This window comes from Microdochium trichocladiopsis, assembly GCF_020744255.1.
Source record: "Microdochium trichocladiopsis strain MPI-CAGE-CH-0230 chromosome Unknown B0I36scaffold_1, whole genome shotgun sequence".
Classification (NCBI taxonomy): Eukaryota; Fungi; Ascomycota; class Sordariomycetes; order Xylariales; family Microdochiaceae; genus Microdochium; species Microdochium trichocladiopsis.
The window spans coordinates 5,729,985-5,754,270 of record NW_025763544.1 but is presented as its reverse complement, the minus strand read 5'-3'; the positions used below and the strand labels follow the sequence as shown (position 1 = coordinate 5,754,270).

At 56.2% G+C, this 24,286-nt stretch overlaps 9 protein-coding genes across 9 annotated transcripts; 3 read left to right on the top strand and 6 right to left on the bottom strand.

Moving 5' to 3' along the window:
* Positions 1–105: 105 nt before the first annotated feature.
* On the bottom strand, positions 106–2,074 carry B0I36DRAFT_345046 (uncharacterized protein; the record flags this gene model as incomplete). Its single annotated transcript, XM_046156319.1, has 5 exons — positions 106–122; positions 385–401; positions 498–1,182; positions 1,214–1,736; positions 1,808–2,074. 5 exons carry the CDS (start codon positions 2,072–2,074, stop codon positions 106–108), a joined length of 1,509 nt encoding a protein of 502 aa, XP_046019499.1.
* Positions 2,075–4,665: 2,591 nt separating this feature from the next.
* B0I36DRAFT_233102 (glycoside hydrolase superfamily) lies at positions 4,666–7,055 on the top strand (the record flags this gene model as incomplete). The annotated part of the gene is made up of 3 exons (XM_046149203.1): positions 4,666–6,424; positions 6,505–6,708; positions 6,784–7,055. Coding segments are annotated over 3 exons (2,235 nt in total), but the record flags the coding sequence as incomplete, so codon positions are not given.
* Positions 7,056–11,500: 4,445 nt separating this feature from the next.
* B0I36DRAFT_358611 (uncharacterized protein) lies at positions 11,501–12,103 on the bottom strand (the record flags this gene model as incomplete). Its single annotated transcript, XM_046157994.1, has 1 exon — positions 11,501–12,103. One exon carries the CDS (start codon positions 12,101–12,103, stop codon positions 11,501–11,503), a length of 603 nt encoding a protein of 200 aa, XP_046019497.1.
* A 640-nt stretch (positions 12,104–12,743) lies between these two features.
* On the bottom strand, positions 12,744–13,193 carry B0I36DRAFT_358610 (uncharacterized protein; the record flags this gene model as incomplete). Its single annotated transcript, XM_046157993.1, has 1 exon — positions 12,744–13,193. One exon carries the CDS (start codon positions 13,191–13,193, stop codon positions 12,744–12,746), a length of 450 nt encoding a protein of 149 aa, XP_046019496.1.
* Positions 13,194–13,332: 139 nt separating this feature from the next.
* Positions 13,333–14,526, bottom strand: B0I36DRAFT_312854 (uncharacterized protein). The gene is made up of 2 exons (XM_046152554.1): positions 14,326–14,526; positions 13,333–14,222 (listed from the first exon to the last, which is right to left on the bottom strand). The coding sequence occupies exons 1-2, from the start codon at positions 14,397–14,399 to the stop codon at positions 13,649–13,651; spliced, it is 648 nt and encodes a 215-aa protein (XP_046019495.1). The 5' UTR covers positions 14,400–14,526; the 3' UTR covers positions 13,333–13,648.
* Positions 14,527–15,296: 770 nt separating this feature from the next.
* B0I36DRAFT_233555 (putative monocarboxylate permease) lies at positions 15,297–16,547 on the bottom strand (the record flags this gene model as incomplete). The annotated part of the gene is made up of 1 exon (XM_046149238.1): positions 15,297–16,547. The coding sequence occupies one exon, from the start codon at positions 16,545–16,547 to the stop codon at positions 15,297–15,299; it is 1,251 nt and encodes a 416-aa protein (XP_046019494.1).
* Positions 16,548–17,149: 602 nt separating this feature from the next.
* On the top strand, positions 17,150–18,913 carry B0I36DRAFT_233903 (protein RDR1; the record flags this gene model as incomplete). The annotated part of the gene is made up of 2 exons (XM_046149260.1): positions 17,150–17,407; positions 17,450–18,913. 2 exons carry the CDS (start codon positions 17,150–17,152, stop codon positions 18,911–18,913), a joined length of 1,722 nt encoding a protein of 573 aa, XP_046019493.1.
* Positions 18,914–19,213: 300 nt separating this feature from the next.
* B0I36DRAFT_23497 (uncharacterized protein) lies at positions 19,214–20,296 on the bottom strand. The gene has a single exon (XM_046149364.1). It carries the CDS (start codon positions 20,129–20,131, stop codon positions 19,514–19,516), a length of 618 nt encoding a protein of 205 aa, XP_046019492.1. The 5' UTR covers positions 20,132–20,296; the 3' UTR covers positions 19,214–19,513.
* Positions 20,297–20,485: 189 nt separating this feature from the next.
* On the top strand, positions 20,486–23,316 carry B0I36DRAFT_312850 (P-loop containing nucleoside triphosphate hydrolase protein). Its single transcript, XM_046152553.1, has 2 exons — positions 20,486–22,440; positions 22,513–23,316. The coding sequence occupies exons 1-2, from the start codon at positions 20,713–20,715 to the stop codon at positions 23,230–23,232; spliced, it is 2,448 nt and encodes an 815-aa protein (XP_046019491.1). The 5' UTR covers positions 20,486–20,712; the 3' UTR covers positions 23,233–23,316.
* Positions 23,317–24,286: the final 970 nt, after the last annotated feature.

Below are 24,286 nucleotides of genomic sequence, written 5' to 3'. Positions count from 1 at the left end.
TGAATAGGGATCTGGCTCTGGCAGTGGTGGTTGGAGTCGCATTTGTCACTGAAAATCTAGTCTCGAGGTGCCTAAATTACAATCACGGCAAGATGTGAAACCCTTTCAGCTCGCAATAGATTCTAGTAAAGTGTAAAGTGTTCCGAGACCAAGCGCTTCAATAGCAGTGTGCTCATAGGCTCAGCTATGCTCAATCGGGCTCCAACGGGCACAATCATGTAGTTCAGACAGCTGGGATCGTGCTCAGGCAGTTGGCCGAGGAAGGCATTTGGCGAGGTTGAGGTTTACTCTTGATTATGATGGGGAGCCCAGGCAGGTCGATACACAGCCATCGCCATGCCTTGAAAAGGAGCCGCCTTTCAGCTTGAGCTCCTCAGCATTTACCTGAAGTAAGTAGTGCCCTACAGAGATACCACAATAATTAGTTACTCCGATTATCTCTAAGCCCGCTCTGAACTTCGGTGCTTGTATCACGTAAGAGAAGTCTTCGAACTTACTTGACCCACCATCCCTCATGGACGGCCGTGCCACCTTTCGCGCAGCTGTTGACGGGGACTTTGACAATCTGCTCACACAGCGCAGCCGTGAGCTTGGCCCCAATACCAAAATCATCACGAGCCCACAACTCAATCTTGTTCTTTCCGTCGGGAGCGTTGAAGCAACCCTTCTTCGTCTGGGCGGTAGCATATCCGCCGCTGCCATCAGACTTGTCTTGGCCATCGCACCACTCAGTGACGCTTTTGAGGGCGGCAGCCTTGTTGCTGCCCCAGCTCGCGCCACTGGTCGCACATGTCGGCTTCGTGGTGGCTTTGTAGCCAATGGTGTGCACGCAGACGTTGGCGTCGAGCCAGAGCTCCGTGCATTTGGTGGTGAGAGATTTGTTCCATGAGACAAGGCGGGCTACGGTGATGCCGTAGTTGGCAGCGATTTTGGCGCAAGTCTGACCGGACTTGACCACGTGGAACTTGTCGCAGTTGTTGACTACGCCTGGCTGGAGGGGCGAGGGTGTCTTGATGCCGTTGCCTGTGGTGGTCGTGGAGGCCGGCGGTTTCTTGGTGGTCGTAGGGGCGGGTTTCTTCGTTGTGGTGCTTGCCAGGCCAATCGTGTGCACGCAGACGCTGTACCCAGCCCAGGCGTTCGAACAACCGGCGTTGAGATTGTTCCATTGGATGAGCTGTGCGACTGTGATTCCGTATTTTGTCGGCGATCGCACCACAACTTTGGCCAGACTCGACAGCATGGAATTTGTCGCAGTTCTTGACCATGCCTGGTTGTACCAGCTCAGGCGTCTCTATTCCGTTGCCTGGCTTAGTTGTTGTAGCTGGCTGCTTCTTGGTGGTGGTGGTGGTGGGTGAGGCAGTGGTGGCGACCAGCCCAATAGTGTGTACGCAGACATTGTAGCCAGCCCAGGCATTTGAGCAGCCGGCATTGAGATTGCTCCACTCAATGAGCTGTGCGACCGTGATGCGGTATTTGTCGGCAATCGCGCTGCAGCTCTGGCCAGCCTCGACGGGGTGGAACTTGTCACAGTTCTGGACCATGCCTGGCTGCACCAGTTCGGGAGTTTCTACTCCGTTTCCTGGCCGGGTGGTTGTAGCTGGCGGGGTTGTTGCAGTCGTGGGACCCTTGGTCGGAGAAGGGGACACGGGTGGATTGGGCACATCGATCTGCGAGATCTCGACGCAATAAGACCAGCCTTTACGGAAATTACCGCAGGCGGAAGTCAAGGAAGGATTCTGGAAAGACTAGATCAGTATCTACCTCGCTATTTGCACGGTCGGAGGACAGAGGAATGATGAATACGTACCCAGGCCACAAACTGCTCAAGTGTAATGCCAAAGCCTGGGGGCAGTACATCGCAGGCCAGAGAGCCATCATTGTCGTACCAAAAGCTGCAGGAAGAGATGGTGTTGGGGTCGCTTTGATAATCTTTGCCGGGCTTCACATCTCTCGAATAGAAGGCCGAGGAAGCTTCAGTCGCTACTAGGAAGGGGCTGGCTTGCACCTCCTGGAGAGCAAGCACCGCAGCAAGCGCAGTGAGAACTGAGAGGCACCTGAGACTAGGAAAACTCATCTTGCGGTAGACAGCCTGTGGGGGACGAAGGTGCAAGATGCGAAAGGGGACTTTCCCGGTGATGGCATGGAGAGATCAGGCTTCTCCCGTGGCGTAGTGTTCTATCTTTTATATAATTCCTCCCCGTAGATTCTGCATCGGTTTTCAAAGTCAAGTGTCCTCCCGGCCTCGGATTACTTTGGAGGTGCCGCCGTGACAACAGTGGAAGGACCTCAAAGGTACCGATATTGCCACTACACTGTGTTACAACGTACGAGAACCATTATAGTCGATTGCTTCTGCCTATTGCATTGTGGGATGGCCTCCCGGAAATGGGGCTATGTCCGAGAAATATGGGCATCGTCATCAAATTCAGGAATAGGCTTCGTATTCAATGCTCCTTGGACTCGCAAAGCCAGTAGACAATAAGGCACACTAACCATTAGAGGCTCGCACTTGTATTTTAAGCATGCAGATCGTTCGCCGTGGCGCCATTAGTGCGTTGTAAGGATTCTGACCCTTGCATGTGACCATACGAAGATTGAGATCCTATTCGTGGAACGCCATCCATATATCCTACGCGCGTGTCGGCACCAAACCAAGCGGGACCCAGGGACCCTTGATGACCCTGAAGGCCGCCCTGTCGCTGCAATATCCCTGATTTACTAGGATTACAGAACGGCAAGCCAGCATGACTCGTGACCGGCTTCTCGGCTCTGCAAGGTCCCGCTCAGCCCTGTGCGGCTTGGTGCCTTGCAGGCTTCACCAAGCTCATGAGCCCTGGACGAAATATTCTAGGGTCCCCGGAGGAATCGAGGATGTCCCAAAGCCACTGAATGCAGTTACAGGTCCACGTGGAGCATATCATTGTGCGCGGCGCTATCCGAAACTCAAACTGTCAATGTCAGCGGCTTTCGGTCAGTCTGATAATGACACGGGAGATTCGTTAAACACATTGCCAAATCTATGGAAGACTCGTGCCATCTGTAGATTCAAGGACGTCGTATTCTGCGCGGATAGGAATATCTGCTGAACCAGCCGGATACACTACTGGTTTGTTTCCATCGCCGCTTAGACATCGTTATGATTATATGGCGTGTTGTATTTTGCGCATGCGGGACAACGGGCCGGCAGCGAGGTGGGCAAGTGACTTTTCTTGAAGGATCCCGTTATCTTTTTCCAGTCTTGGTTCGGACTTCAAAGACCTGAGTCCAATAAGGTTGCCGGCCCCCAACTCGCCCCGCATAGCGCGGCTAGACTTGAGTGGGCACCGGACGGGAGCTGCGGCCGCTTTCGTCCAAGTAGCCGCTGCCTGGCCGGGTACCCTGGACTCCTCCAAATAACGGCTCATTCGTTATTGTTCGTTGGCACCTTCGCTCAGCCCTATAACCCCTGACATAGTGAAGTGGTAGCAGGAGCTCAACCATCAGCCACGAGTCATTGACCTATTGGATCTGCACTTCCTACAAGGCGCTTAAGCTCCAGTTACGAGTATAGGGAAAGCATCTCAGGAAGGCACATACCTAAGGGCCAAGAGAATAAAAGTGCAGTCCCAAGCGAAGCCTGTACCACGTCCGCAAGCAAGCAGAGTTTTTGCGTGCCCATCTCAGTATACTTTCCAAGGATCCACGTCTGCAGCAAAAATGCATAATGAACTAGGATATGGTCCGGCTCAAGCTGCGGCGCCTTCTCCACCGACCTGTGCACCTCGTCCAGCGACGACAGGGCTGACGGCCCCACGAAGCATTGCCCTTGCTGACATCTCGGCAGATTCCGCCCCCTGTATGTAACGTAGCAATATGGAATATTTGCACTTTACAAGGCTCATCAGCCGAGATTCTTCCGCGACCGAGAATTGACCGCTTTCGAATCCATCAACTCGATGATATTGGGTGAAGCAATTCGATGTATTTGAGAGTACATCTGTGCAATGTTGGTTTGTGTTGCGCACAGTATGGGTCTTTTCGTGCGTTCCCGTTCTGGCTACCAGCAGTGAATCGCTGCTGTAGGACTAGACAAATTGCCACCGACCTAGTTATAAAGAGTAGTCGTGCCATCCATATGCAGACCATTCCCTTTGAATATTCACGGGCATGTGAAGTAGGGCGTGCAAAGTGGCCGCGATCCTCACGATGAGGTCTAGAGTTCATGGAGCCCCCGCGTGGGATGCGTTCTACCGATTTCTCGTCCCTTTTTTCTTTATTCCCTCCTCACACTCTTTTGATCAAAATGAACAATCAATCATCAACTCCAAACCCTGCCCACAGGCGTGCGTACCTGGCCAGGGTCCGGACACATGGTCTTTCTATCACGACGTGGGAGCTCTAGCGGTTTGCCCTGAGCCCATCGCCCTCGACTTCAACCTATACACGGCCATTGATAAGACACAGTCTGGCTTTAGGATCCGCGCTTGTACACTTGGAGACGAGAGCACAGAGATTAACTTCCTTTCTCAATCTACCTTTAGCGCTTCTGGCTCTCCCTCTGCCGATGCAGCCGATCCGGGCAGCCTCGGTCGTATCGCGCGGCGGGAAGTAATCGCTCCGCCAGATAATCACACGACTTGCAGCAATGGACCTTCTATCAAGTTTGAAGTCGAAGCACAGCTAACGATGTGGCATGCGGATGACGTAGCTGTTGCATCCATCAACGAGAGGCCTTTCCCGGATATGCTGCAGGCCGTGCGGCATCTGAAGGAATACCTGGGAGCTGAGGCACCGAGCTGTCACGAGAAGATACTCTTCATTTATCTACGCGGCACTCTTGTTGGGCTTTTCTCTGGCAGCAGGGTCGATCATCACGAGACGTCGGCATCGATTCTCGACCAATTCTCTGATCAATTGCAACAGAATCAAGACGCTTTGCTCAGTAGCACAAGTGGACGCATGGCTACACTAGATCTTTGCAACAAGCAGAGCTCCACGGGAGACATCTTTGGTGTTGTGGCTCACATCAATGCTGACTTTGCAGCGGTCCAACAGGTCATGAGAGGTTGGCATGATGCAAAATGCGCCACGGATCAAAGCACCCCCAGTGGCTGGTACACCAAGTCCCTCAACGAGACCCTCATCTGGGCATACCCGACGGCTGTTGTCCATGGAACTCCCTTGAACGACACCCGGAGTCTGAGAGGAAGTACCTCTTCCCTTATTCGACGAGCCGATTGTCGATCAATCACTGTCGAGGCTGGCGATGACTGCCCAAAGCTCGCCAAGAGATGTGGTCTGGCCGCATTCGCCTTTGAATCCTTCAACAAAGCGACCAAGGACCTCTGCTCAACACTCAAAAAAGGACAACCGGTGTGCTGCTCCTCGGGAAGTCTCCCGGACATCAAACCAAAACCTGGCGCAGACGGTGTGTGCGCGTACTACGACGTCGAGTCCGGGTTCGGATGTTACGAAATTGCAGCCAAGCACGGCATTACCGTCGATGATCTTTCCTTGTTCAACAAGAAGACTTGGGGGTGGGCTGGCTGCAATGCGATCCAAAACTCTCAGCGCGTCTGCGTAAGCAAGGGCAACCCACCGATGCCGCACCAAGATCCCAACGCCGTATGTGGCCCGACAGTAAAAGGCTCGAAACCGCCCAGTGGCGACGAGGAACTTGCCGATCTCAATCCTTGCCCGCTCTCCGTCTGTTGCAATGTTTGGGGCAATTGTGGCACCGACAAGGACTTTTGTGTCGTCAACAGGGCAAGCACAGGGAATCCTGGTACGAGCAAGCCGGGCGCTAACAGCTGTGTGGCTAACTGCGGAATGGACATCATCAACAACTCTACTGCTCCCGCGCAGTATCGCAAGATTGGCTACTTTGAAGGCTGGAACCAGGAACGCAAGTGTCTCCACATGCACGTCAACGATATCGACAGTTCATACACCCACGTGCATTTTGCCTTCGCAGAAATCTCGCCCAGCCTGCAGGTCAGCATCCCTGCAAACACAAAAACCCAGTGGGATGCATTCATCAACCAGGAGACTGGTAGCAATGGCTACAAGAAGATCCTAGCGTTCGGCGGCTGGGCATTTTCGAACGATCCAGCAACTTCCCACATGTTTCGCCTGGCTTTTTCGCCTAGCAATCGAGAGACATTTGCTACGAACGTGGTCAACTTCCTCGTATCTGCCGGTATCGACGGTCTTGATTTCGACTGGGAGTATCCTGGCGCTGATGACATCGAGGGGTCACAGCCTGGAGAGAAGGACGATGGCGACAATTATTATGAGTTCTTGAAGCTCGTCCGGGGTAAATTACCCAAGGGCAAGTCTCTGTCTATTGCTACAGCCTCGTCTTACTGGTACCTTCGCGGGTTTCCCATCAAGAAGATGGCCACAGTACTCGACTATATTGTCTACATGACCTATGATCTGCATGGTAAGACCATTTTGCCCTCATTGAGTTATGATAAGACTTTGTTATTTGCTGACGTCTTTCTACCTTTGCTTGGCCTCTAGGCCAGTGGGATGCTGGAAACAAATGGGGAAGCTCCGGCTGCCCCGGCGGCAATTGCCTTCGGTCACATATCAATGCCACGGAGACGCATAGCTCGTTAGTTATGATTACTAAAGCGGGCGTTCCTTCCCACAAGGTCGTGGTCGGGATCACCAGTTACGGCAGATCGTTCAAGATGGCGTCTGCTGGTTGTCGTGGGCCCGATTGTGAGTGCACCTCACTGGATTCTTCTATTCGAATATGAGTAAGAAGCCTTGGTCTAATGCTGACTCTGTGATCAGGCACCTTCCTTGGAGATAATGGGAACTCGCTGGCCAAAAAGGGGCGATGCACAGACACGGCTGGATACATATCCGATTTCGAGATTGGTGAAATTGTCGATAAGGGCGGTCTCATCAAGACCTGGTATGATGATAAGACTGACTCGGATTATCTGGTCTACGAAGCGACAGAATGGGTCGCGTACATGGGCAACGCGACAAAGCAGCGCCGTATGGCACAATACAAGCGTATGAACTTTGGCGGCACTTCAGACTGGGCTATCGACTTGCAGAAAGCCGGCAGCGGTAGCTCAGACGGCTCTTCCAACAACGTCTACATTGACAAGTCTGTCTACGAGGGAGGTGGCATGCAGTGTAACGCTCCCTGCAACATCATCCTTGCCCCGTCGCCTCTGCCTAGCAAGACCACGATTACCGTTTCAGCATACACGACGACATTGGCTGTTGGCACCACGACGACAAAGTTGATCCTAAAACCAAAGCCAATCACGACGGACGAGATACAATTCTACAATATACCGATCCCAGCTTCCTCCAAAGGAAATAAGCTCACGGTACAGCCCTACCCAAGCGTCACGCTTGCACCAACGGTGGTCTCCCTTACCTTCACCAAGGCCGGCAAGCCCACAACAACTACGCGAACATTGACCCTTCCTCCATGGCCAGCAATCACCCAGGGTGCCGTTGGCGACAACTGGAACGCCACAATTGTGCCGTCGAACACTGAAGATCCTGGAGGTTCAGAAGCCACGTTCCCACCACCACCACCCCCTCCGCCTCCTTTTACCGTCACGTACACCGACTGGGATGACATTGCCCCGCGGATTACACCTGTTCTAGAAAAGATCAAAGAAATCAAACCTGGGAGAGACGATGACGATGATGACGATGATGGGCCCCCGGTTGCTTTGATACCCTGTGACTTGTGGTTCTTTGATGTAAGTTGAACCTGATCCTCTAATCAGGTTGTCAAAAACACTCGAGCTAATGTTTCATTCTTTGTTGACAGTCCTGCGAACCTGATCTGAAAATCAATGGATGGAAAGTGGGGCTTCCACCTGGTATTATTCCACCGTAAGTCCTTGTTAGATCTCTGCGCCTATGTCAAATTCTTAGCTAATACAAGAATTCTGCACACAACAGAGGTCCACCTCCACCAGGTGCCATTAATCCTCCACCCGGTTGGAGGTTTCCTGGACCAGAACCGCTGCCTCCCTGGCCAAAGCTCACGTGAGTGATTCGAATGCTTAACCCTTGCTGGCTTCCCCGGCGATCAAAAGTAGGCTTTAGCTGACATCGCTCTCCCTATCTCATTAGTGTAGGACCAAATGGGGTGCCCACGCCTCCCCCAAAGCCCAATCCGTGCAAGACTCAGTCCGCGTCGATGTGTGGCACGCTCACATCTGTTGGCGTCGGAGCCGGGGGCAGCACAACTACACAGACAGTCGTCTCGACATGTCACACCATCTATGGCTGTGCGGTGGAAGGTTGGGATGGAGAGACGACCAGGACAGGTGCCACGTGCTTTCCCACCAACAATGTGGCTTTCATAGCGGCAGCCGCAAGTGCGACCCAAGAGCCTGCGTTCAACACTAATGTTGCAGCTGTCAGTACCGCCACCATCAAAACATCCTCCGAATTGTCTGCCAAGACGAGTGCCACGGCATTGCCCACAGCAGCGGCAGGGACTCGAATAGATGAGCTGGCCACTCCACCGCATCACATGGTTCATGCCCGCGGCGAGCAAGATTTGATGCACTCCTGGGAGGAGGACGAAGGCATTGCACGCGACTGGACATGTAAGCGTGAAGATGTCGTCGTCTACTGCCAATACCCCGAGAAATGCGACCTCCTCGATAAACGGATCATGGGAGGCATTAAAAAGGGTCTGGCAGAAAAGGGTCTGGCAGAAAAGGGTCGGCAGGTTATCAGGATCGGATTACCGGCCTTCGGGAATGAGCCCGAATTTATCGCCTTCTATTGGATCGACGGTTTACCGGTCGATCTGAAAAACAAGCTCAGAAACATGGATCAGGTACGTTCTCACAGGAAGCATTGACTCTCACAGGCTTGTGTGGCGCGCTTTTTGCTGATCGTGCCCGAGGAGTAGTGTGGAGATGTCTACGATCCTGTTGCCCACCAGAGACGATCTTCAGGGAACAGCCCGGCAAGTGACTCTACGGGCGCCCTCCTGCGGACAGAAACCCGACCGTCTCTCGAAATTCTGCGTCACACGCGAGATACCCCAAGCGCGCCAGAAGAACCCAAAGGGCGACAGCTACACGAGAGACAGTCCGAACCCGCTCAGAGCGAAGACGAGGAACTCCCCCCTTATGAAGATGACGAGAATTACGGAACCTGGAGTTTCGACTGGTCCAATTCCAAGATATCCTCGCCTTCGAATTGGCTCGAGCGTGAAGAGCTATACCTCAAGCCCGATGCTGCTACCGGAAGAACCAAGTTTCGTTATTGGCGTTTCACAGACGTCACGGACGACCAGTTTGCGTACGTCATTGACGACTGTTTCGACTTTACACATCCTGTAAGTATTTCCCCACCTGAATATTTTTGGCTCTGTGCCCTCGGATGGGGCATTTTTTCCTATGATGGCTGCTGCCTGATCCCCCGTGTTGTTAACAATCGGCACCAGGAATTCGAGCACACGCGCGTACAGCTACTTCAAGGCCAGTCCGAGCTTCAGCGATATGGACCTGACCCTGAGGGTGATTGCGGCCACGGCACAAGAACAGCGGCGATGCTTGCTGGTGGGAATCTCGGGGTCGCCAACGCGACGTCCATCATCCCCGTGGAGGTGCGTCCGGGCCCACCAGGAAGCATCGTGCGAGAGCGCTATCTGGAGGCCCTTGTGAAAGTTGTGGAAGACGTACGAGCACAGCCGAGTCATCGGGGCCGCTCTGTCGTCAACATGTCCTTCTTTACCGACAAAGTAGCCGTATCGCACCGGTATCCGAGAGTAATGAGTAAGTTGGCTGCTTCGTCTCAGAGAAAGGGTGTTTGTGGAGTCAGTCGGTCTAATCAGTTCATGCCACGTCTAGCCGCCCTGCTTATCAAGCTACAAACGCTCGGGGTGGCCATGGTCGCCGGCTCCGGCAACGAGGCCCATCTTGGAGTTATGGCAGACGATGGCTACCCTGCGTCTCTTGTCCGGGATAATCGTCTTCGAGGCAGCTTGATCGTCGTTGGTGCAGTTGATAAAGAGGGAGCGATGTGGCCGCATAGCCAGTACTTTCGCGCTCGCACCGACAACGCCCAGCTTGTATTCGCGCCAGGATACGATGTCTTCACACCCGACGGGCCTGATGGCTATGAGGCGCGCGACGGGACCTCGATTGCCGCCGCCAAAACAAGTGGCCTAGTGGCGTACCTGCGCTCCCTGCACAGTCTTTACGACTTCAAGACGCAGCTGGAGAATCCGGCCAGCATGAAGGTGCTGATTATTCGCCTTCAACGCAGACTAAAGGTCGACGGGAAGGCCGTCGGGCTGCCGTTCATCTGGAATGGCCATTACGAAGAAGACCATTGCTTGATAGACGAGCCCATATTCAACAGCAGGTATTGCAAAATACCCCGGGTCTTGGATCCGAATGCTTGCAATATAGGTTCTCGCGTTGCGTCGTCCGGGCCTTCCTCCCTCCAGCCTCGTGCTGGTGGGCAGTGCTCTCCAGGTGGCGGCTACTCAGGTGATGGTGATGGCGGCGAGATTGACGGAGTACCAATGCCCCGCCCCATCCCGTGGAGCGACGGGAAGCCGGGGCCGATATGCGCCTCGAACTGTGGAAAAGCATGTGGCAAGGGATTCTACTGCAGTCCCAAGCCAAAAGGAACCCCGCCGGACCACGACGACCCGGATCACAACGAATCCACGCCAGAGCCCACGCCAGAGCCCACGCCGAAGCCCACACAGACACCCGACCCGCCCGCCGGAAAGCCCGAGGGCCGCTTCTATCTCATTGACTGCATGCGGTGGTTCAAGAACGAGGCACTGGGCGCATCTTCCTGGTCCATCAGCCATCAAGATTGGGAGAAGGGCGGGTGCGAGGGCCTTGCCAAGGCCAACAAGATTTACGTAGGCGGCGAGCACGAGGAGGGAGGGTACAACGGGTTTCCCTGGCCTCTTGATAAACAGTGGACAACCTCTGTGTGTGGCAAGGATCTGTGGATGATGCCGGACTCACCCAATCCAGGCGAGTATAGGGTCTACAACGGCATCGGGACGTTGAACAGGTGCAAGCAAGATAGTGACTCGTCACTCACTTGCAAAAACACCGAGAACCCGGGTGCCGAGACAATTTGCAAGATGGCATACACGTGTAGTGGTGCCTGTCCGTTGTGAGTCCTCCGATGTATGTGGGTTGGACGGATACATACACTCTGGATTGTTTTGCCAGAGATCCGCGGGGTTTATGGAGATAGAGACAGTCAGGGGCAGTTGCATAGATGACCTGGAATAGCATGCAGATCAAACGTTAGCGAGTTTGCAATATTTTTGATTAACCACTAAATTCACAACCGTTGCATCCTGAGTAAAGTAACTGGATATCTGGCTGAAGGCGTTGACTGGCCAAAGATACTTCTTCACACGATTTATCTTCTCTGCAGAGTGAGTTTGGCACAAGTACAGTAGAGTGAGTAGCACGTCCTTGCACATAATCAACTGCTATACCACACTGCTCCTTCGTGCTGTGCCCGAGCACGCTCAAAACGGGTTCTTTGCACATCCACTGCTCCGGTAAGAGCACCCTCTGTACAAGCGCACAATCTCACAATTCGTTGGAATGGGTGTCGCGCCATCCTTCGTAAGCGCGAAGAGCTGCCAATTGAGGTTGTGTGCCCATCTGCACGCAATGAAGCGCAACCCGTTCTCTGACTGGGTGTCGTTCCCCTTGTGCATGAACCCCATCGACAAAGAGTAGGTCATTTCTGTACCTGAGGCTTTGGCATTCCAGGTGACGTCCCACCACGAGTCAGACAGCAGGCCCGGGTCTGCGGCAAGCGTCCATGTTGTCCCCGGACGCGTAGTCGAGCCGTCGTAGAAGATCTTGCCGCCCTTGAAGCTGTACAATTCTGATTCCTGAGACTGGCAGTTTTTGACAATGTTGCTCGCTTGTTCGTTGTTCTTGGGATGAGGGCTCACGCAGAAGCTCCCTGCGGCGGGGTTGTAGTTTGTAGACTGGCCGTAGAACTGGGCCACAAGAAAGAATTTCTGGCCTTCGGCTGGGTCAATCGTGCTTGTTGCTGTGGCCGCGATGGTCGTGCTCGCGATCGAGGCGAGGAGGACAGTGGAAAGGCTGGACTTCATGGCGAAGATATGGTCGAGTAGTGAGACAATACTATGTGAAGAGACCGTCGTATCTCGTCAGAATCTTCAAGAGATGACCGCAATCTTTGTAAAACAAGGAAGCGGGTGACTATTGCATAGTTAGGCGGAGACAGTGACAGCGGACGAAATCTGACTGCGTGGTTGGCGAGCAAGTTATATATCGCCCTACACGAGGGACTTGCACGCATGGTTTCAATCCACTATGGTAAAGGAGGCCGAGGACTTCAGCAGCAAGTGGCCCCTCATCTTGTCCTCCTCAGGGCTGTGGCCAACAAGCTGGACCATGTCTCTGCTCAGCCGTGCTCAGGTAAATCATGTGGAAATTGAATGCATCCCAGGCTTCAGCCTCCTTGTCGCCAAGTGCCAGGCCTAAAACACTACCACCTGCGAAATAGGGACCCAAGGAGTCCAAGCTGAGCAGGAAGCTTCTCTATGAAGACGGAGTACCGCGATCGTGCGAAGCCCTTTCCATCGATCGATCAAGAATCTACAGACTACCTCTCCAGCTCGTTGAAAGACCCATCTGCTCTCGGTCAAACCGCCCCCTTGATCAGGTCTGCCGCCCGCTCAGCAATCGCATACACAGTCTGATAAATGTCCACGCCGACCAGCTTATTCATCACACTCGTGTCCACCACCTGAGCCCCTGCAACCCATCCACCTTTAACTCCGCGTTCACCACGCCGCCCAGCGCCCGCGGCACTATCCTGCACGATCTCGTGGGGTGCATGGTGGTCGGCTGCGACTGGTCCCGGATCCACGCCACCCCCTCGTCTTTCGTCTGCACGCCCAGCCCAGGGCCGGTCTCATCGGGCTGGAACGGCGCGTACACGGGGAACTCGAGGTTCAGCTTTCGATAAAAGCGCGCTATGGCGATCAGGATGTCATAATCGACCGGGTTGCTGTACGTGCGCCAGTCAACTACGGAGGGCCCGTTGGGGTTGGACGTGTTGATGTTGATGTACCAGAGCGTTTCTTCCTGAGTAATAGTCCATCCAACTACCAAGTGCGTGTGCGGGTCGATCTGAAATTTGGACTTTGCGATGATAGTCCTAGCAAGATCTCTCATCTCCATTCACAGAGTCTTCTGTATTGCGGGAGCCTAACACATCGCTTCCATTATAGTAGGAGGCCATCTCCACCGTTTCCGTGCTTTCTCGAGACAGTAGTAGTGCGATACGACTCAGGCCTATGGGCGAGGAAAGCATTCAGTACGATGGAAATTTGGTTGGGATTATCGGTGTAAATCAGGACATGAACCAGCGCAACGTAAGAGGAACAGAAGTCAGGTAAATTGCTTGTGATTTGCACATTTTCTCCGACGCACGTACACGGCCATTCGTATGGCCATTTCTGCAGTGCCCCGGTTCTATCTTGAACTTATAAGCCTGGGCCTGCCTTTCATGACCACAGCGTATAAATCCACACATGATGAGACTCTGAGGTCCAGGCTATAAGCCGGCGTCACTTCCGATATTCAATGATCAGGCTCAGCATAGCTCCCAATTGCAACCCCCCCGACGCTCACTTCTTCGCCAGGCGGATCAAAACATTGACACACGCGGCGGTGGCCGACAGGTGCGCCAACGAGCGGACATTGCTCCGGTTGAGCAGGTACGCCGGGTAGTACACGCCGAGCTTGATGAGCACGTGCACGCCGAGCAGGCTCACGATCTGGGCGTCCCCGGGAGCGAGGACCTGGCTCAGGGCGGCGGCGAGGGCCCAGGGGGTGAAGTTCTCGACGAGGCCGTAGTGGGCGCTGCGTAGGCGCAGGGGGAAGCCGCGGAGCTCGCCGATGTGCTGGCGCGGGTGGTCGTTGTTGTAGCCCCCCTCGCAGCCGATGGCCTGGCCCGTGGCGGAGAGGGCGCCGGAGCCGGCGTAGGTCCAGAAGGCGTACACGGCGCTGAGGGCCGGGATGATGCCGGAGGAGTAGACGGCGCCTGGGACCGCGGAGGACGCATGAAAGCCCGGGATGACTCCCGCAAGGGCCTTGATCAGGTTCTGGACCGAATCTGTGCGCGCGAGATAGCTCGTCACGGGGATGAAGGCGATGTAGGCGACCGAGGAGACGGCGAGGGCTGCGCCGCCGGGGTTGACGCTGTGGCGGGAGATGGTCGTGGTTAGCACAGGCTGCGAGGGCTGTATGTGGTGGTGCTTCACACATGGATGGGGGGGTTTGATTTGGGACGTGGGTGACGTACATGCCGTCAAAAAGGCCCTCCTGACCGGGAGCCGTGGTCGTGATCGTGGTCTTGGGCCTGCTCTTGTCCGACATGTTGATTGTGAGTGAGTGTCAAGGCTGGGCTCAAGAAGGAACAACAAGCGTCACCGCTCGTGATACGGCTTTTGTTTGATTGTGTGAATGAATATGACGTCTTTGTCACAATATTGAGACGAAAAATGAAAGCCTGCCCACTCGTCCCTTGATGGCAATCACGGGGCTATTAAGTACGGGCGGACAGGCTAGAGCTCCTGCCCCAAGCACTCACTCGGCCCATCAATTGGACCTGCAACGCCCGCCCTATGCCCGCCGCATGCCCGCTCCTGCATCGACGATCCCTGCGCGCTGTCTGCAACACGGCCTTGCATCCAAGGGCGGGCGGGCGGTCATCGAACGAGTTTGAACTTACATCATGGGATATTGTATCCACTACAGCGAGAACGGCGGCAGGTGCGGCCCCCTCGTCCGCACCAGCAAAAGACAGTCCCCAGCCTCGGCAAATCAGGCACACCAACGCAGACCGGGGACCCCATGCACGTCATGTTCCCCCGTTCGAGTTGCGAGCTCAGCTCCGCATAGCCTAGTTCCCCATGTAAGAATGCCACTTAACGGGCAATCCTCCGATATCCCAAAAGGTTCCATCTAGTGCTCACTCGCTAGGAAGCTCCACATGTCCCTGCTCACCGGTGGTTAGGGACGGCGTATCACGGCTAATTACTCTACGCTTACCATTATCCCCTGAGCACCATAGTCCCAGGCTTGCGGGCAATAGTGGGACCCGGTTCCGAACGTCCAACTGTCATCCGTCATGTTTGCACCCTTTGCCAGACTGTTTATAGCTGGGACGTCCATCATGTGGACTAAATTGACTCGAATAGCTGTCACTTTTAGATGTCTCGCACATAATTAGACAAACATAACATCTTGAGAGCTCGACGTCCACCCTCCCACCTACACCTTGACGACCAGCTTCCACCCAGCCTTGGAAACCCTGGCACCCAACATGCAGAACGCACTCAGGCAAATCGACGTCCCGGCAAACATCTGTGCGTACAGGTAACCGCCATGGTCCTGCTGAATCAAGGCCCCACTGATCGCAGGACCCGTGAGCACGGCGATGCTGACCGCGCTCGTAATCATGCCCGCTCGCGTGCCCGTCTTGTTGATGTCAGGCGTCATCGTCGTCGCCACGGTCGGGTACATGGATTGCATCGCGTGCGCAACGAGACCATTGATCACCACAAACACGTACAGCCCCGCGGGAGAGTGCACTTGGCTCCAGAGGTACGTGAGCAGAGACCCCGCAAAACACAAGGGCACCAACAGGTTGAACAGGCCCGTAAACCGGTCGGCGACGATGCCGGGCAGCAGACGTCCAATCACGCCAGCACCGTTCAGGATGATGACGAGGTTGCTCGGGTTCGCAATGCCGATCTGGTCCCTCGCAAACGAGCTGATGTAGAAGAAGGCGGTATACACACCCCAGAAGTTGAAGAAGAAGGACGCCGCAAAGAACAGGAATGGGGCCTCGTGGAATGCCGTCGTGTCGATCAAGGGTCCCGTCTTGCGCGGGGGCAACCGCGGGGCGTACCAGATGAGGCACGGGACGTAGGTTGCCAGCATGAGGAAAGCCATCACACGCATTGTCCAGCCGAAGCCGAGCTTGTTGGCGGGCAGCAGCTGCTGAACAAGGACAGGGTAGATCAGTCCGCCAAGGGCCGCTCCTGCAGCCCCGATACTGATGGCCACAGCACGGTTCTTGCGGAAATAGGTGGATGTGGTTGACAGGGCCGGGATGAAGGAGAGGCCGTTGCCGACACCGAGGCAGAGCCCCTGGGCGAGGAAGAGCTGCCAGTAATTCTGGGCGAGAGAGGCCATCATGAGGCCAAAGACCTGAAGAAACACGCCGGTGAAGAAGACGTATCGGAAGTAGCCAGCGTCAGTGGCCCGGCCGGAGAAGACGCCCAGCGCAAAGAGGCAAGCTGTCTGGACACTGCCGATCCATGATATGGACGAGGGTGACTGGCCGGCGAGGAGATCGGAGACGTAGAACTGCTGGAAGACGCCAAAGCTGTTCGACACGCCCCAGGTGTTGAAGAAGACAATGTGGAGGAGGGCGACGTGCGTCCAGGCTTTGATGCCGCCGTCTGGTGGCGGCGACTGGCTGAGGATGGTTTGGAGGTCGGGCTTGGATTCCGGCATGTTGGCGTCGGCGCTGGACGACTCTGGGTCCGAGTTGTCGCCAAGAGGCGGGGTCTTCAAAGATTCAGACATGACTCTCTGAGAGTTGGGTGCGTTTCAGGGTCGTGGGAGGATGGGAGGTGGGATTTTTGACGTTTGCTGTTAGTATTAGGTCAAAGAATGGACTGGTGCAAGTGAGCATTGTGGCCCTTCAATCATGGCGTAGCTGTCCTGTATATCAAGCGAGTAAACATCACATGGAAGGACGAGGAGCGGGGAATGGAATGATTGCAAATGGAGGTCTGATTTCTAATTAAGACGCCCTGCCCCTTGGAGCTGAAGCCGACTCGCGAGGCTCCAGCTCGTCTGGGGTACCCAAGGCTGCTTTCGTTGGTTGGTGATGCAGGTGGCTGATGTGAGTGGCCGGCAAGCGCAGGCGGGAGGGTCGCAGCCGATTTTCCCGCTCCTTCCCGCTCCTGCCGTGGTTGCCGCCCCGCCCGACCTAGCCGTTCGCCCCAGCTGCCCAGCTGTGGCATCGGGAGCTTGAACTCAGCTACACTCCAACCTCTTGTTGCCCACTTTGAGATCACGGGGCGACACCGTATTGTCGAGAGGCCCACACTATGTCGGCCGTGCAGAAACGCAGACGCGCCAAGGTTGCCTGCGAGCCGTGCCGCTCGCTCAAGCGCAAGTGCGATGGCGGCCAGCCATGCACCTCGTGCGTCCGCTTCGAGTACGACTGTGGCTACCTCAAGGCATCCCCAATATCGCCCCTCAGCCGGGCCACTAATGCCTCCAGCCACCAGCGTCCCAATTCTCCAGCGAATCGGGCTCGGGTATCCAGCTACAATGCTCAGGCTCGACCTCTACCCGCCGCTGCCGTATATCCCTGCGATGGCGGCCTGTCCATACCCTCGCCCGAGGAGAAGTCGTTGCGATCCCTCGAGGCCAACTCTGGCGCCGCCTTCATCAGGAGGCTGGCTTTGAGGATTGACCCAAAGAACGCTCCGCGAGCGCATCTCTTCGCCTGGAACACGTTCATGGGGTCTAGGGACAAGATCGAAGGTGTCTCTTGTGATCAGATACCTCCCTCGGTCATCCACATTCTATCACAGACTGACATGGAGACCCTGGCGGCTGTCTACTTCAACTGCGTCGATCCAATCTACGGCTTCATCGACCGCAGGGAGTTTGACCGCCAGATGAAGAAGCGCTGGTTTGACCCGGTCCTGCAGCACGAATACGATGCCGTCCTCTGTGGTGTCGCTGCTTTGGGCTATGTCTACTCGCATGTCCAGCCCACCAAGGCAGAGTTCTATCTCGTCCACCACGCGAGGCTGCTGCTCGAGGCAGCGCTCTCCATGACCCCGACAGTGACCCTGGTCACAGCCTGGGTGCTACGCGTGACTTACCTCAGGATCACCGGCACACCCCATGCCGCCTGGATGGCGTCTGGCATCCTCATGCACATTGTCGAGGCCGCCAACCTGCACTGCGAGCCATCAGAGGACTCGGTCTTTCCCACCACCTCGATAGGCGAGACTGTCGATCCTGACATACGCCGCCGCATCTTTGGCATTTCCCAGCACCTCAATACCTGGATGTCCTTCGACATGGCGCGGTCGCGCATCGTCCTCCACAATGCCACGACGATATCACCAAAACCTCGGGACGGGGACTTCACCGTTGAGCTTCTTGAACTACTGCCATACTCGGCCATCCTAAACCCGGACCACGAGCCGAGTGTGCCTGAGCTAGAGAACGCTCTGGTGGAGGTCCTGGACCGCGAACACACAAAGGTTCCTTCCACCATGGCTCAGTGCAACTTGATGTTGTGTATATGCCGCCGCCTGAAATCGAACAACGCTGCCTTTACCGGCCCGTTGCTGGCACGTATCCTCGACCTGACGATGAGCGGTATCCGAGCTGCCCAGACAATGATTGACGAGGGCCTTCCATGGCACCACATGGCCAACGTCCCATTCCAAGTCGTCTGCATACTGCTCGCTATCGACACAAGCGCCTCCATTGGCCTGGTCGGCGAGGCGATGCAATGCCTGAGCAGCGCTGTGGCCAAGTACAAAACCGAGGCGCTCCAGGAGGCGCTAGGCACGGCCTCTGTGCTCATATTGCTACACCAGAAACGTAAAGAGCGCTGTGCTGCCCGGCTGGGCAATATCCTCAAGCAGCACCCTGTCCCGGGTCAGTTGTCCGAGAAGACTGCCGTGGCAGGGGTCGCGTCACAGGCGCCGCAGCTTGGCGAAGCTGATCTCGGGTGGCTGGATGGGCTTGTGGCCGAGATTCCGTCATTGCAGGACATTGATCTGGGTTCATACCTGAGCCAGGAGCTTGTATGGGACAGCAATATCGCGGCGGGCATGTTATGACGGAAGAAACGCCGTTGCCAAGAATGGCAACGGCATCGTTCAACCATCGAGGTGCTCCATTTGATCAGCCCTGGGGGTCTGGGGAGCATCGGAGGCACAGCGGGAGATCCACTCACTGTGGAAATTGCGCCTCGCTCTAGCATGTCGGCGCTAAGCCTCGCTGCAGAGGTGGGTATCCAGCTGAGCCTACAATGTGTCGCTCTCCTGCGCCCTTTCAATTCCATCTTTGCATCAGTATCGCCTGTCCGCACGCACAAGCAAGATCACCATCAGCGCACCACCCCGACAGCCATCTGGAGATCGAAACAAGACTCAGACACACAGCGCAGCCCAAAATGAAGCTCGCCACGGCCATCGTTTCCCTTCTTAGCGCCAGCGCCGCAATCGCCACGGTCGCTCCCGAACCGCACAGTGACAACAACAACGTCAAGCGCCACGATCGCGCTCTCGGCTTCGACGAGGCGCACATCCCCGACGGCGCGCGCGGCGCAGGCATCAAGGAGCACATCATCAAGCGTCACGACCGCGCGCCAGGCTTTGACGAGGCGCACATCCCAGCCAACGCCCGCGGTGGTAGCAAGGTCAGCAAGGAGCATGTCATCAAAAAGGACCACGTCTACGAGAGGAAAGCGCCGCTGCAGTAGATCGGAGGGGTCGAATGCTGATTGATCTCTGAGCGGGGGGCGGGTCATCGGCATGGGGATCTGGGAGCAACCAGATCCGGCCACGAACGTCGAAATGGATCCGCGCCAGAGGCTGGGACAAAGCACCCATTTCGATATTGTGATTGCAGAGAGCATCATTGAGAAGACTTCGATTTTTCCAAGCGATGGTTATGGCGAACCGATTTTTACGACTGTTATGTTTTATTGAAATGGAGGCGACCTCATTTTTTCCATGAGAAAGGTGCACCAAAGTGGTGGATTGCGATTGAGCTTGAAGGAATTTCCCGTGCGAACGCCTAGCTGAGACTTCGATGAGGATACTATTGAGGCATTCACCCATCCGCTCTTTGGTCTTGTGTGTCTGATTCCGTGACCACGCCGGACACTCAGTATTGACTCGGAGGGTTCCCTCACCAAGCGCCAGCTGCTGTGACACTTTTGACTTCACTGCACATATTTCCTTGACGCTTTTCTGAATGGAGACTCCTGAACTTTGTTTCAGCGAGGCCATCTCATGTGCTTCAGCGAGAAGTTGATTGATCGCAGCAGGCATTCACTCGTGGTCGAAGGCGGTGAGTGGGTGGTGGAGGCGCCCAGCATACAGCACTGCCTTGCAGCTCACGGTTTCGCAACTACAATGGAATAGATTTCTTGCGTTTTTCTCACAGTAAGTACCCGGTACATCATGATAGTAAATAACTCAAACCAATGCGCCGAGATATTGCATGGGACGCTCATTCTTCGAGTCTGTCGCGGTGCTGTCCACGGTTCTTACATGCAACGGAAGCCTTCCACGGACAGAGAGTGGGGCGGCGCCAGGGGACTCAATCAACCCGGCAGAAAAAAATAATCTGGACTGCACCACACGCACTTTGCTGGTGCTTGTAGCTCTCTGGTGCCCACCCACTCGAGACAAACCTCGACCAAGCGTCTTCAATCTCTCGACAGGCTCTCGAGAACACAACGCACTCATTGAGCCCCGAAACCTCCGCGTTGGCTCACTGGGAAAAAAAGATATTGTCTTGAACACGACAGACAATTCCGACCGACACCTTCGAGGCTTAGGTAGCCCGGCAAACACAGCCACACCTCGTTTGCGCCCCGGGGCAGAGGCCAGTAATTCCGAAGCACACAATGTCGAAGCGCAAGATCGAAGACGACTTTGTCTACACACTCTCCGACAACGACGATGCCGGCGTAGAAGAGGAGGGTGGTGCCTCTGGCGCGGCGGCGGCGGGAGAGCAGCCGCCCAAGAAGAAGAGCAAGAAGGCCGCCGCTGCTGGGTCCAAGAAGCAGCAGAAGCAAGCCAAGAACAAGAACAAGAAGGGAAACAACAAGAGAGGCTCCAAGAACGACGAGGATGAGGAGGACGAAGAGTTGGACCTCGGCGGCCGTGCTGCCGTGGCGGACGAGGACGAGGACAAGCCCGACGACGACGGCGCGATGGACTCGGACTTTGAGTTCATGCTTGACGGCACCGCGGACTTCCGTGACGAGGACTTTGAGGGCTGGGGGTTCGACGGGGCCACGAAGGCTGGCGTCAAGGGCGGCGATAAGAAGGCGGTCGACCTGAATGAGATAATACGCAAGCGGCGTGTCAAGAAGGGCGAGGTCGTGGACGAGCCTGAGAACGGCGCCGATGCTGCGAAGGAGGATGACGAGGAGGACGAGGATGAAGTCGAGATTGACCTTGACGATGATGATGACGAGGTTCTCGCTGCGGATGGCTTCGGTATGGGTGCCGACTCTGCGGACGAGTCTGGCGAGGATGCGCTGGAAGAAGGTGACGAGGATGATGAGAGTGATGAGGGCGCAGAGGATGACGAGGACGAGGACGATGAGGCTGCCTCTGACGACGACTCCGTGGCCACGCCGAATGAACACCCCGACGACGATGCGCAAGACTCGGACTCGGACGACGAGGAAGATGCAGAGGAGGCAGCCAAGCGCGAGGCCTTCTTCGCGCCAGAGGAGGCCGAGGACAAGACCAAGAGCGGCTCTGCTTCTTCGTCATTCAGAGAACTCTACCTCTCTCGACCTCTCCTCCGCGGCCTCAACGCTGTCGGCTGGACTGGCAAGCCCACGCCCATCCAGTCCAAGTCGATACCCATCGCCCTCGAGGGCAAGGATCTCGTCGGTGGCGCCGTCACTGGTTCAGGAAAGACTGGTGCTTTCGTGCTGCCCATCCTCGAGCGCCTGCTGTACCGACCCAAGAAAGTGCCGACCACGCGCGTCGTCATCCTCACGCCCACCCGTGAGTTGGCCATCCAGGCTCACGCCGTCGCCACCAAGCTCGCCAGCTACACAGACATCAAGTTCTGTCTGGCTGTCGGTGGTCTCAGCTTGAAGGTCCAGGAGGCCGAGCTGCGCCTGCGCCCCGACGTTATCATCGCCACCCCCGGAAGATTCATCGACCACATGCGCAACTCGGCCAGCTTTTCGACCGACAGGGTCGAGATTCTCGTGCTCGACGAGGCCGACCGCATGCTCGAGGACGGTTTCGCCGACGAGCTCAACGAGATCCTCACCACGCTGCCCAAGTCTCGCCAGACGATGCTCTTCTCCGCGACCATGACGTCCTCTGTCGACCGGCTCATCCGCGTCGGCATGAACAAGCCGGTGCGGGTGATGGTCGACTCACAGAAGAAGACGGTCGACAAGCTCGAGCAGAAGTTTGTGCGCCTCCGGCCCGGCCGCGAGGACAAGCGCATGGGCTACCTCGTGCACATCTGCAAGACCATGCACAGCGAGCGCGTCATCATCTTCTTCAGGCAGAAGAAGGAGGCGCATCGGGCGCGCATCATCTTTGGGCTGCTCGGCATGTCGTGCGCCGAGCTTCACGGTAGCATGAACCAGGCACAGGTATGTCCTTTTCTTACTCCATTTAGGAACTCGACAAATCGTCTCATCACAGTTACTAACATCATTCAACAGCGTATTTCAAGTGTCGAGGAGTTCCGTGACGGCAAGGTATCATTCCTCTTGGCTACAGATCTTGCGTCCAGAGGTCTCGATATCAAGGGCATCGACACGGTCATCAACTACGAAGCACCCCAGTCTGTGGAGATTTACATTCACCGTATCGGCCGTACTGCCAGAGCAGGCCGGTCCGGTGTCGCCGTGACGCTGGCGGCCGAGCCGGACCGCAAGGTCGTCAAGGCCGCAGTCAAGGCCGCCAAGGCGCAGAACGCCAAGATCAGCAGCGTGGTCATCGACCCGACGGATGCGGACAAGTGGCAGGACAAGGTTGACGAGATGGAGGAGGAGATTGAGTCGATCATGGTGGAGGAGAAGGAGGAGAAGCAGCTGGCCAACGTGGAGATGCAGATCAAGAAGGGCGAGAACCTGATGGCGCACGAGGAGGAAATCAAGGGCCGGCCGAAGCGGACGTGGTTCGAGACGCAGCACGACAAGCAGAAGGCCAAGGACGCCGGGCGGGCCGAGCTCAACGGGCTCAAGGAGTCGCTCAAGGCCAAGGGCAAGAAGCTGAGCAACAAGGACCGCAAGAAGCTCGACGCCAAGACGGACCGTGCCGAAGGCCGGGCGTGGAAGAAGGGCTCGGCGGAGCGGGCGGGCAAGGGGGCCGTGCTCAACTTCAAGAAGGACAAGTCGGCAAAGGGCGCCAAGGGCAAGCCCAAGGGGAAGAAGAGGTAGACTCGAGACGCTGTCTGGGGCTCGAGAGGTTTACGTGTACATACATACAAAAATTCAGCCACAAAGTGGACAAAGTGCCGAGAGCGAATGGTGTATTTGCAGATGACTGATGTGACTAAAGCTGCGCTCATTTGACACGACCATGACCGGATCTTAGGAGTGGCTCGATGTGTGCGCCTGGGCTGGCTGGATGGGCAGCGGGGTGTGGGGACTGGGGGAACTGACATCACTGCTCGGCCATGCAATCGTGGGCCGCCCCCGCCGAAGCAGGGCAGCTTACCATTCCAGAGCCTCATCCCCGGCAATCCTGCAGCATGTGCTATCCGCCACGACGACATCATACCCAGTGCCCGCGCCGCCCTGCTCGAAACCGCCATTGCCAGCCTCCCTCTCGCACGGCACTCCAGCACGTTCCATTGAGCTCGAGCTGTCGAGGTCAGGGAGAGTCCGCTGCGCAACCCATCTGAGCGTGGCCGTGTGATCACTCTTGTGCATTCTGCTCACGGGACCAGCATCGTTCATCCGGCACGTATTTCCGCCTCCGATCGACCAGCTCATCCGCGTCGTTGCTCGCCTAGGACGAGTATACAAGCTGGCTCCTCCACGTCGACTCTTCCCGCTACGCCCGCACCCGCACAACCGCAGCAGCCTCCTGCAGTACCTCTTTCCCAAGCCGCTGCGCGACCGCTACCGCGACCGCCTCTTCAACTTCCACCTCGACACCCTCCCCAGCGTCAAGCACCGCCTCCAGAGCCGCATCTACCGCTTCATCCTCGAGCGCCAGCGCCGCAGGCGGGACCAGTCGCGCCTCGTCGACCAGGCGCGCCGGCTGCTCACCGGTGCTCGCAAGCCGCAGCAGCAGCGAGCTGGCGCCGGCGCGGGAAAGCATGGGCAGTTCCCACGGTACCCCATCCCGTCCTTTGCGAAGAGCACCTACTTCAAGAAGAAGAGCAGCAGCAGCAGCAGCAGCAGCAACAACAGTAACGGCAAGAACAACATGACATCCTCGATGCCAGGGTACGGGGTGGGCAGCGGCAATTATGCCGGCACCGGC

Coding starts and splice junctions, on each gene's coding strand:
- B0I36DRAFT_312854 (XM_046152554.1), bottom strand. CDS start 14,399: ATGTCGGACAAGAGCAGGCCCAAGACCACGATCACGACCACGGCTCCC. Junction 14,223..14,325: donor GAGGGCCTTTTTGACGGCAT/GTACGTCACCCA, acceptor CTCCCGCCACAG/CGTCAACCCCGGCGGCGCAG.
- B0I36DRAFT_23497 (XM_046149364.1), bottom strand. CDS start 20,131: ATGCCTGCTGCGATCAATCAACTTCTCGCTGAAGCACATGAGATGGCC.
- B0I36DRAFT_312850 (XM_046152553.1), top strand. CDS start 20,713: ATGTCGAAGCGCAAGATCGAAGACGACTTTGTCTACACACTCTCCGAC. Junction 22,441..22,512: donor GTAGCATGAACCAGGCACAG/GTATGTCCTTTT, acceptor ATCATTCAACAG/CGTATTTCAAGTGTCGAGGA.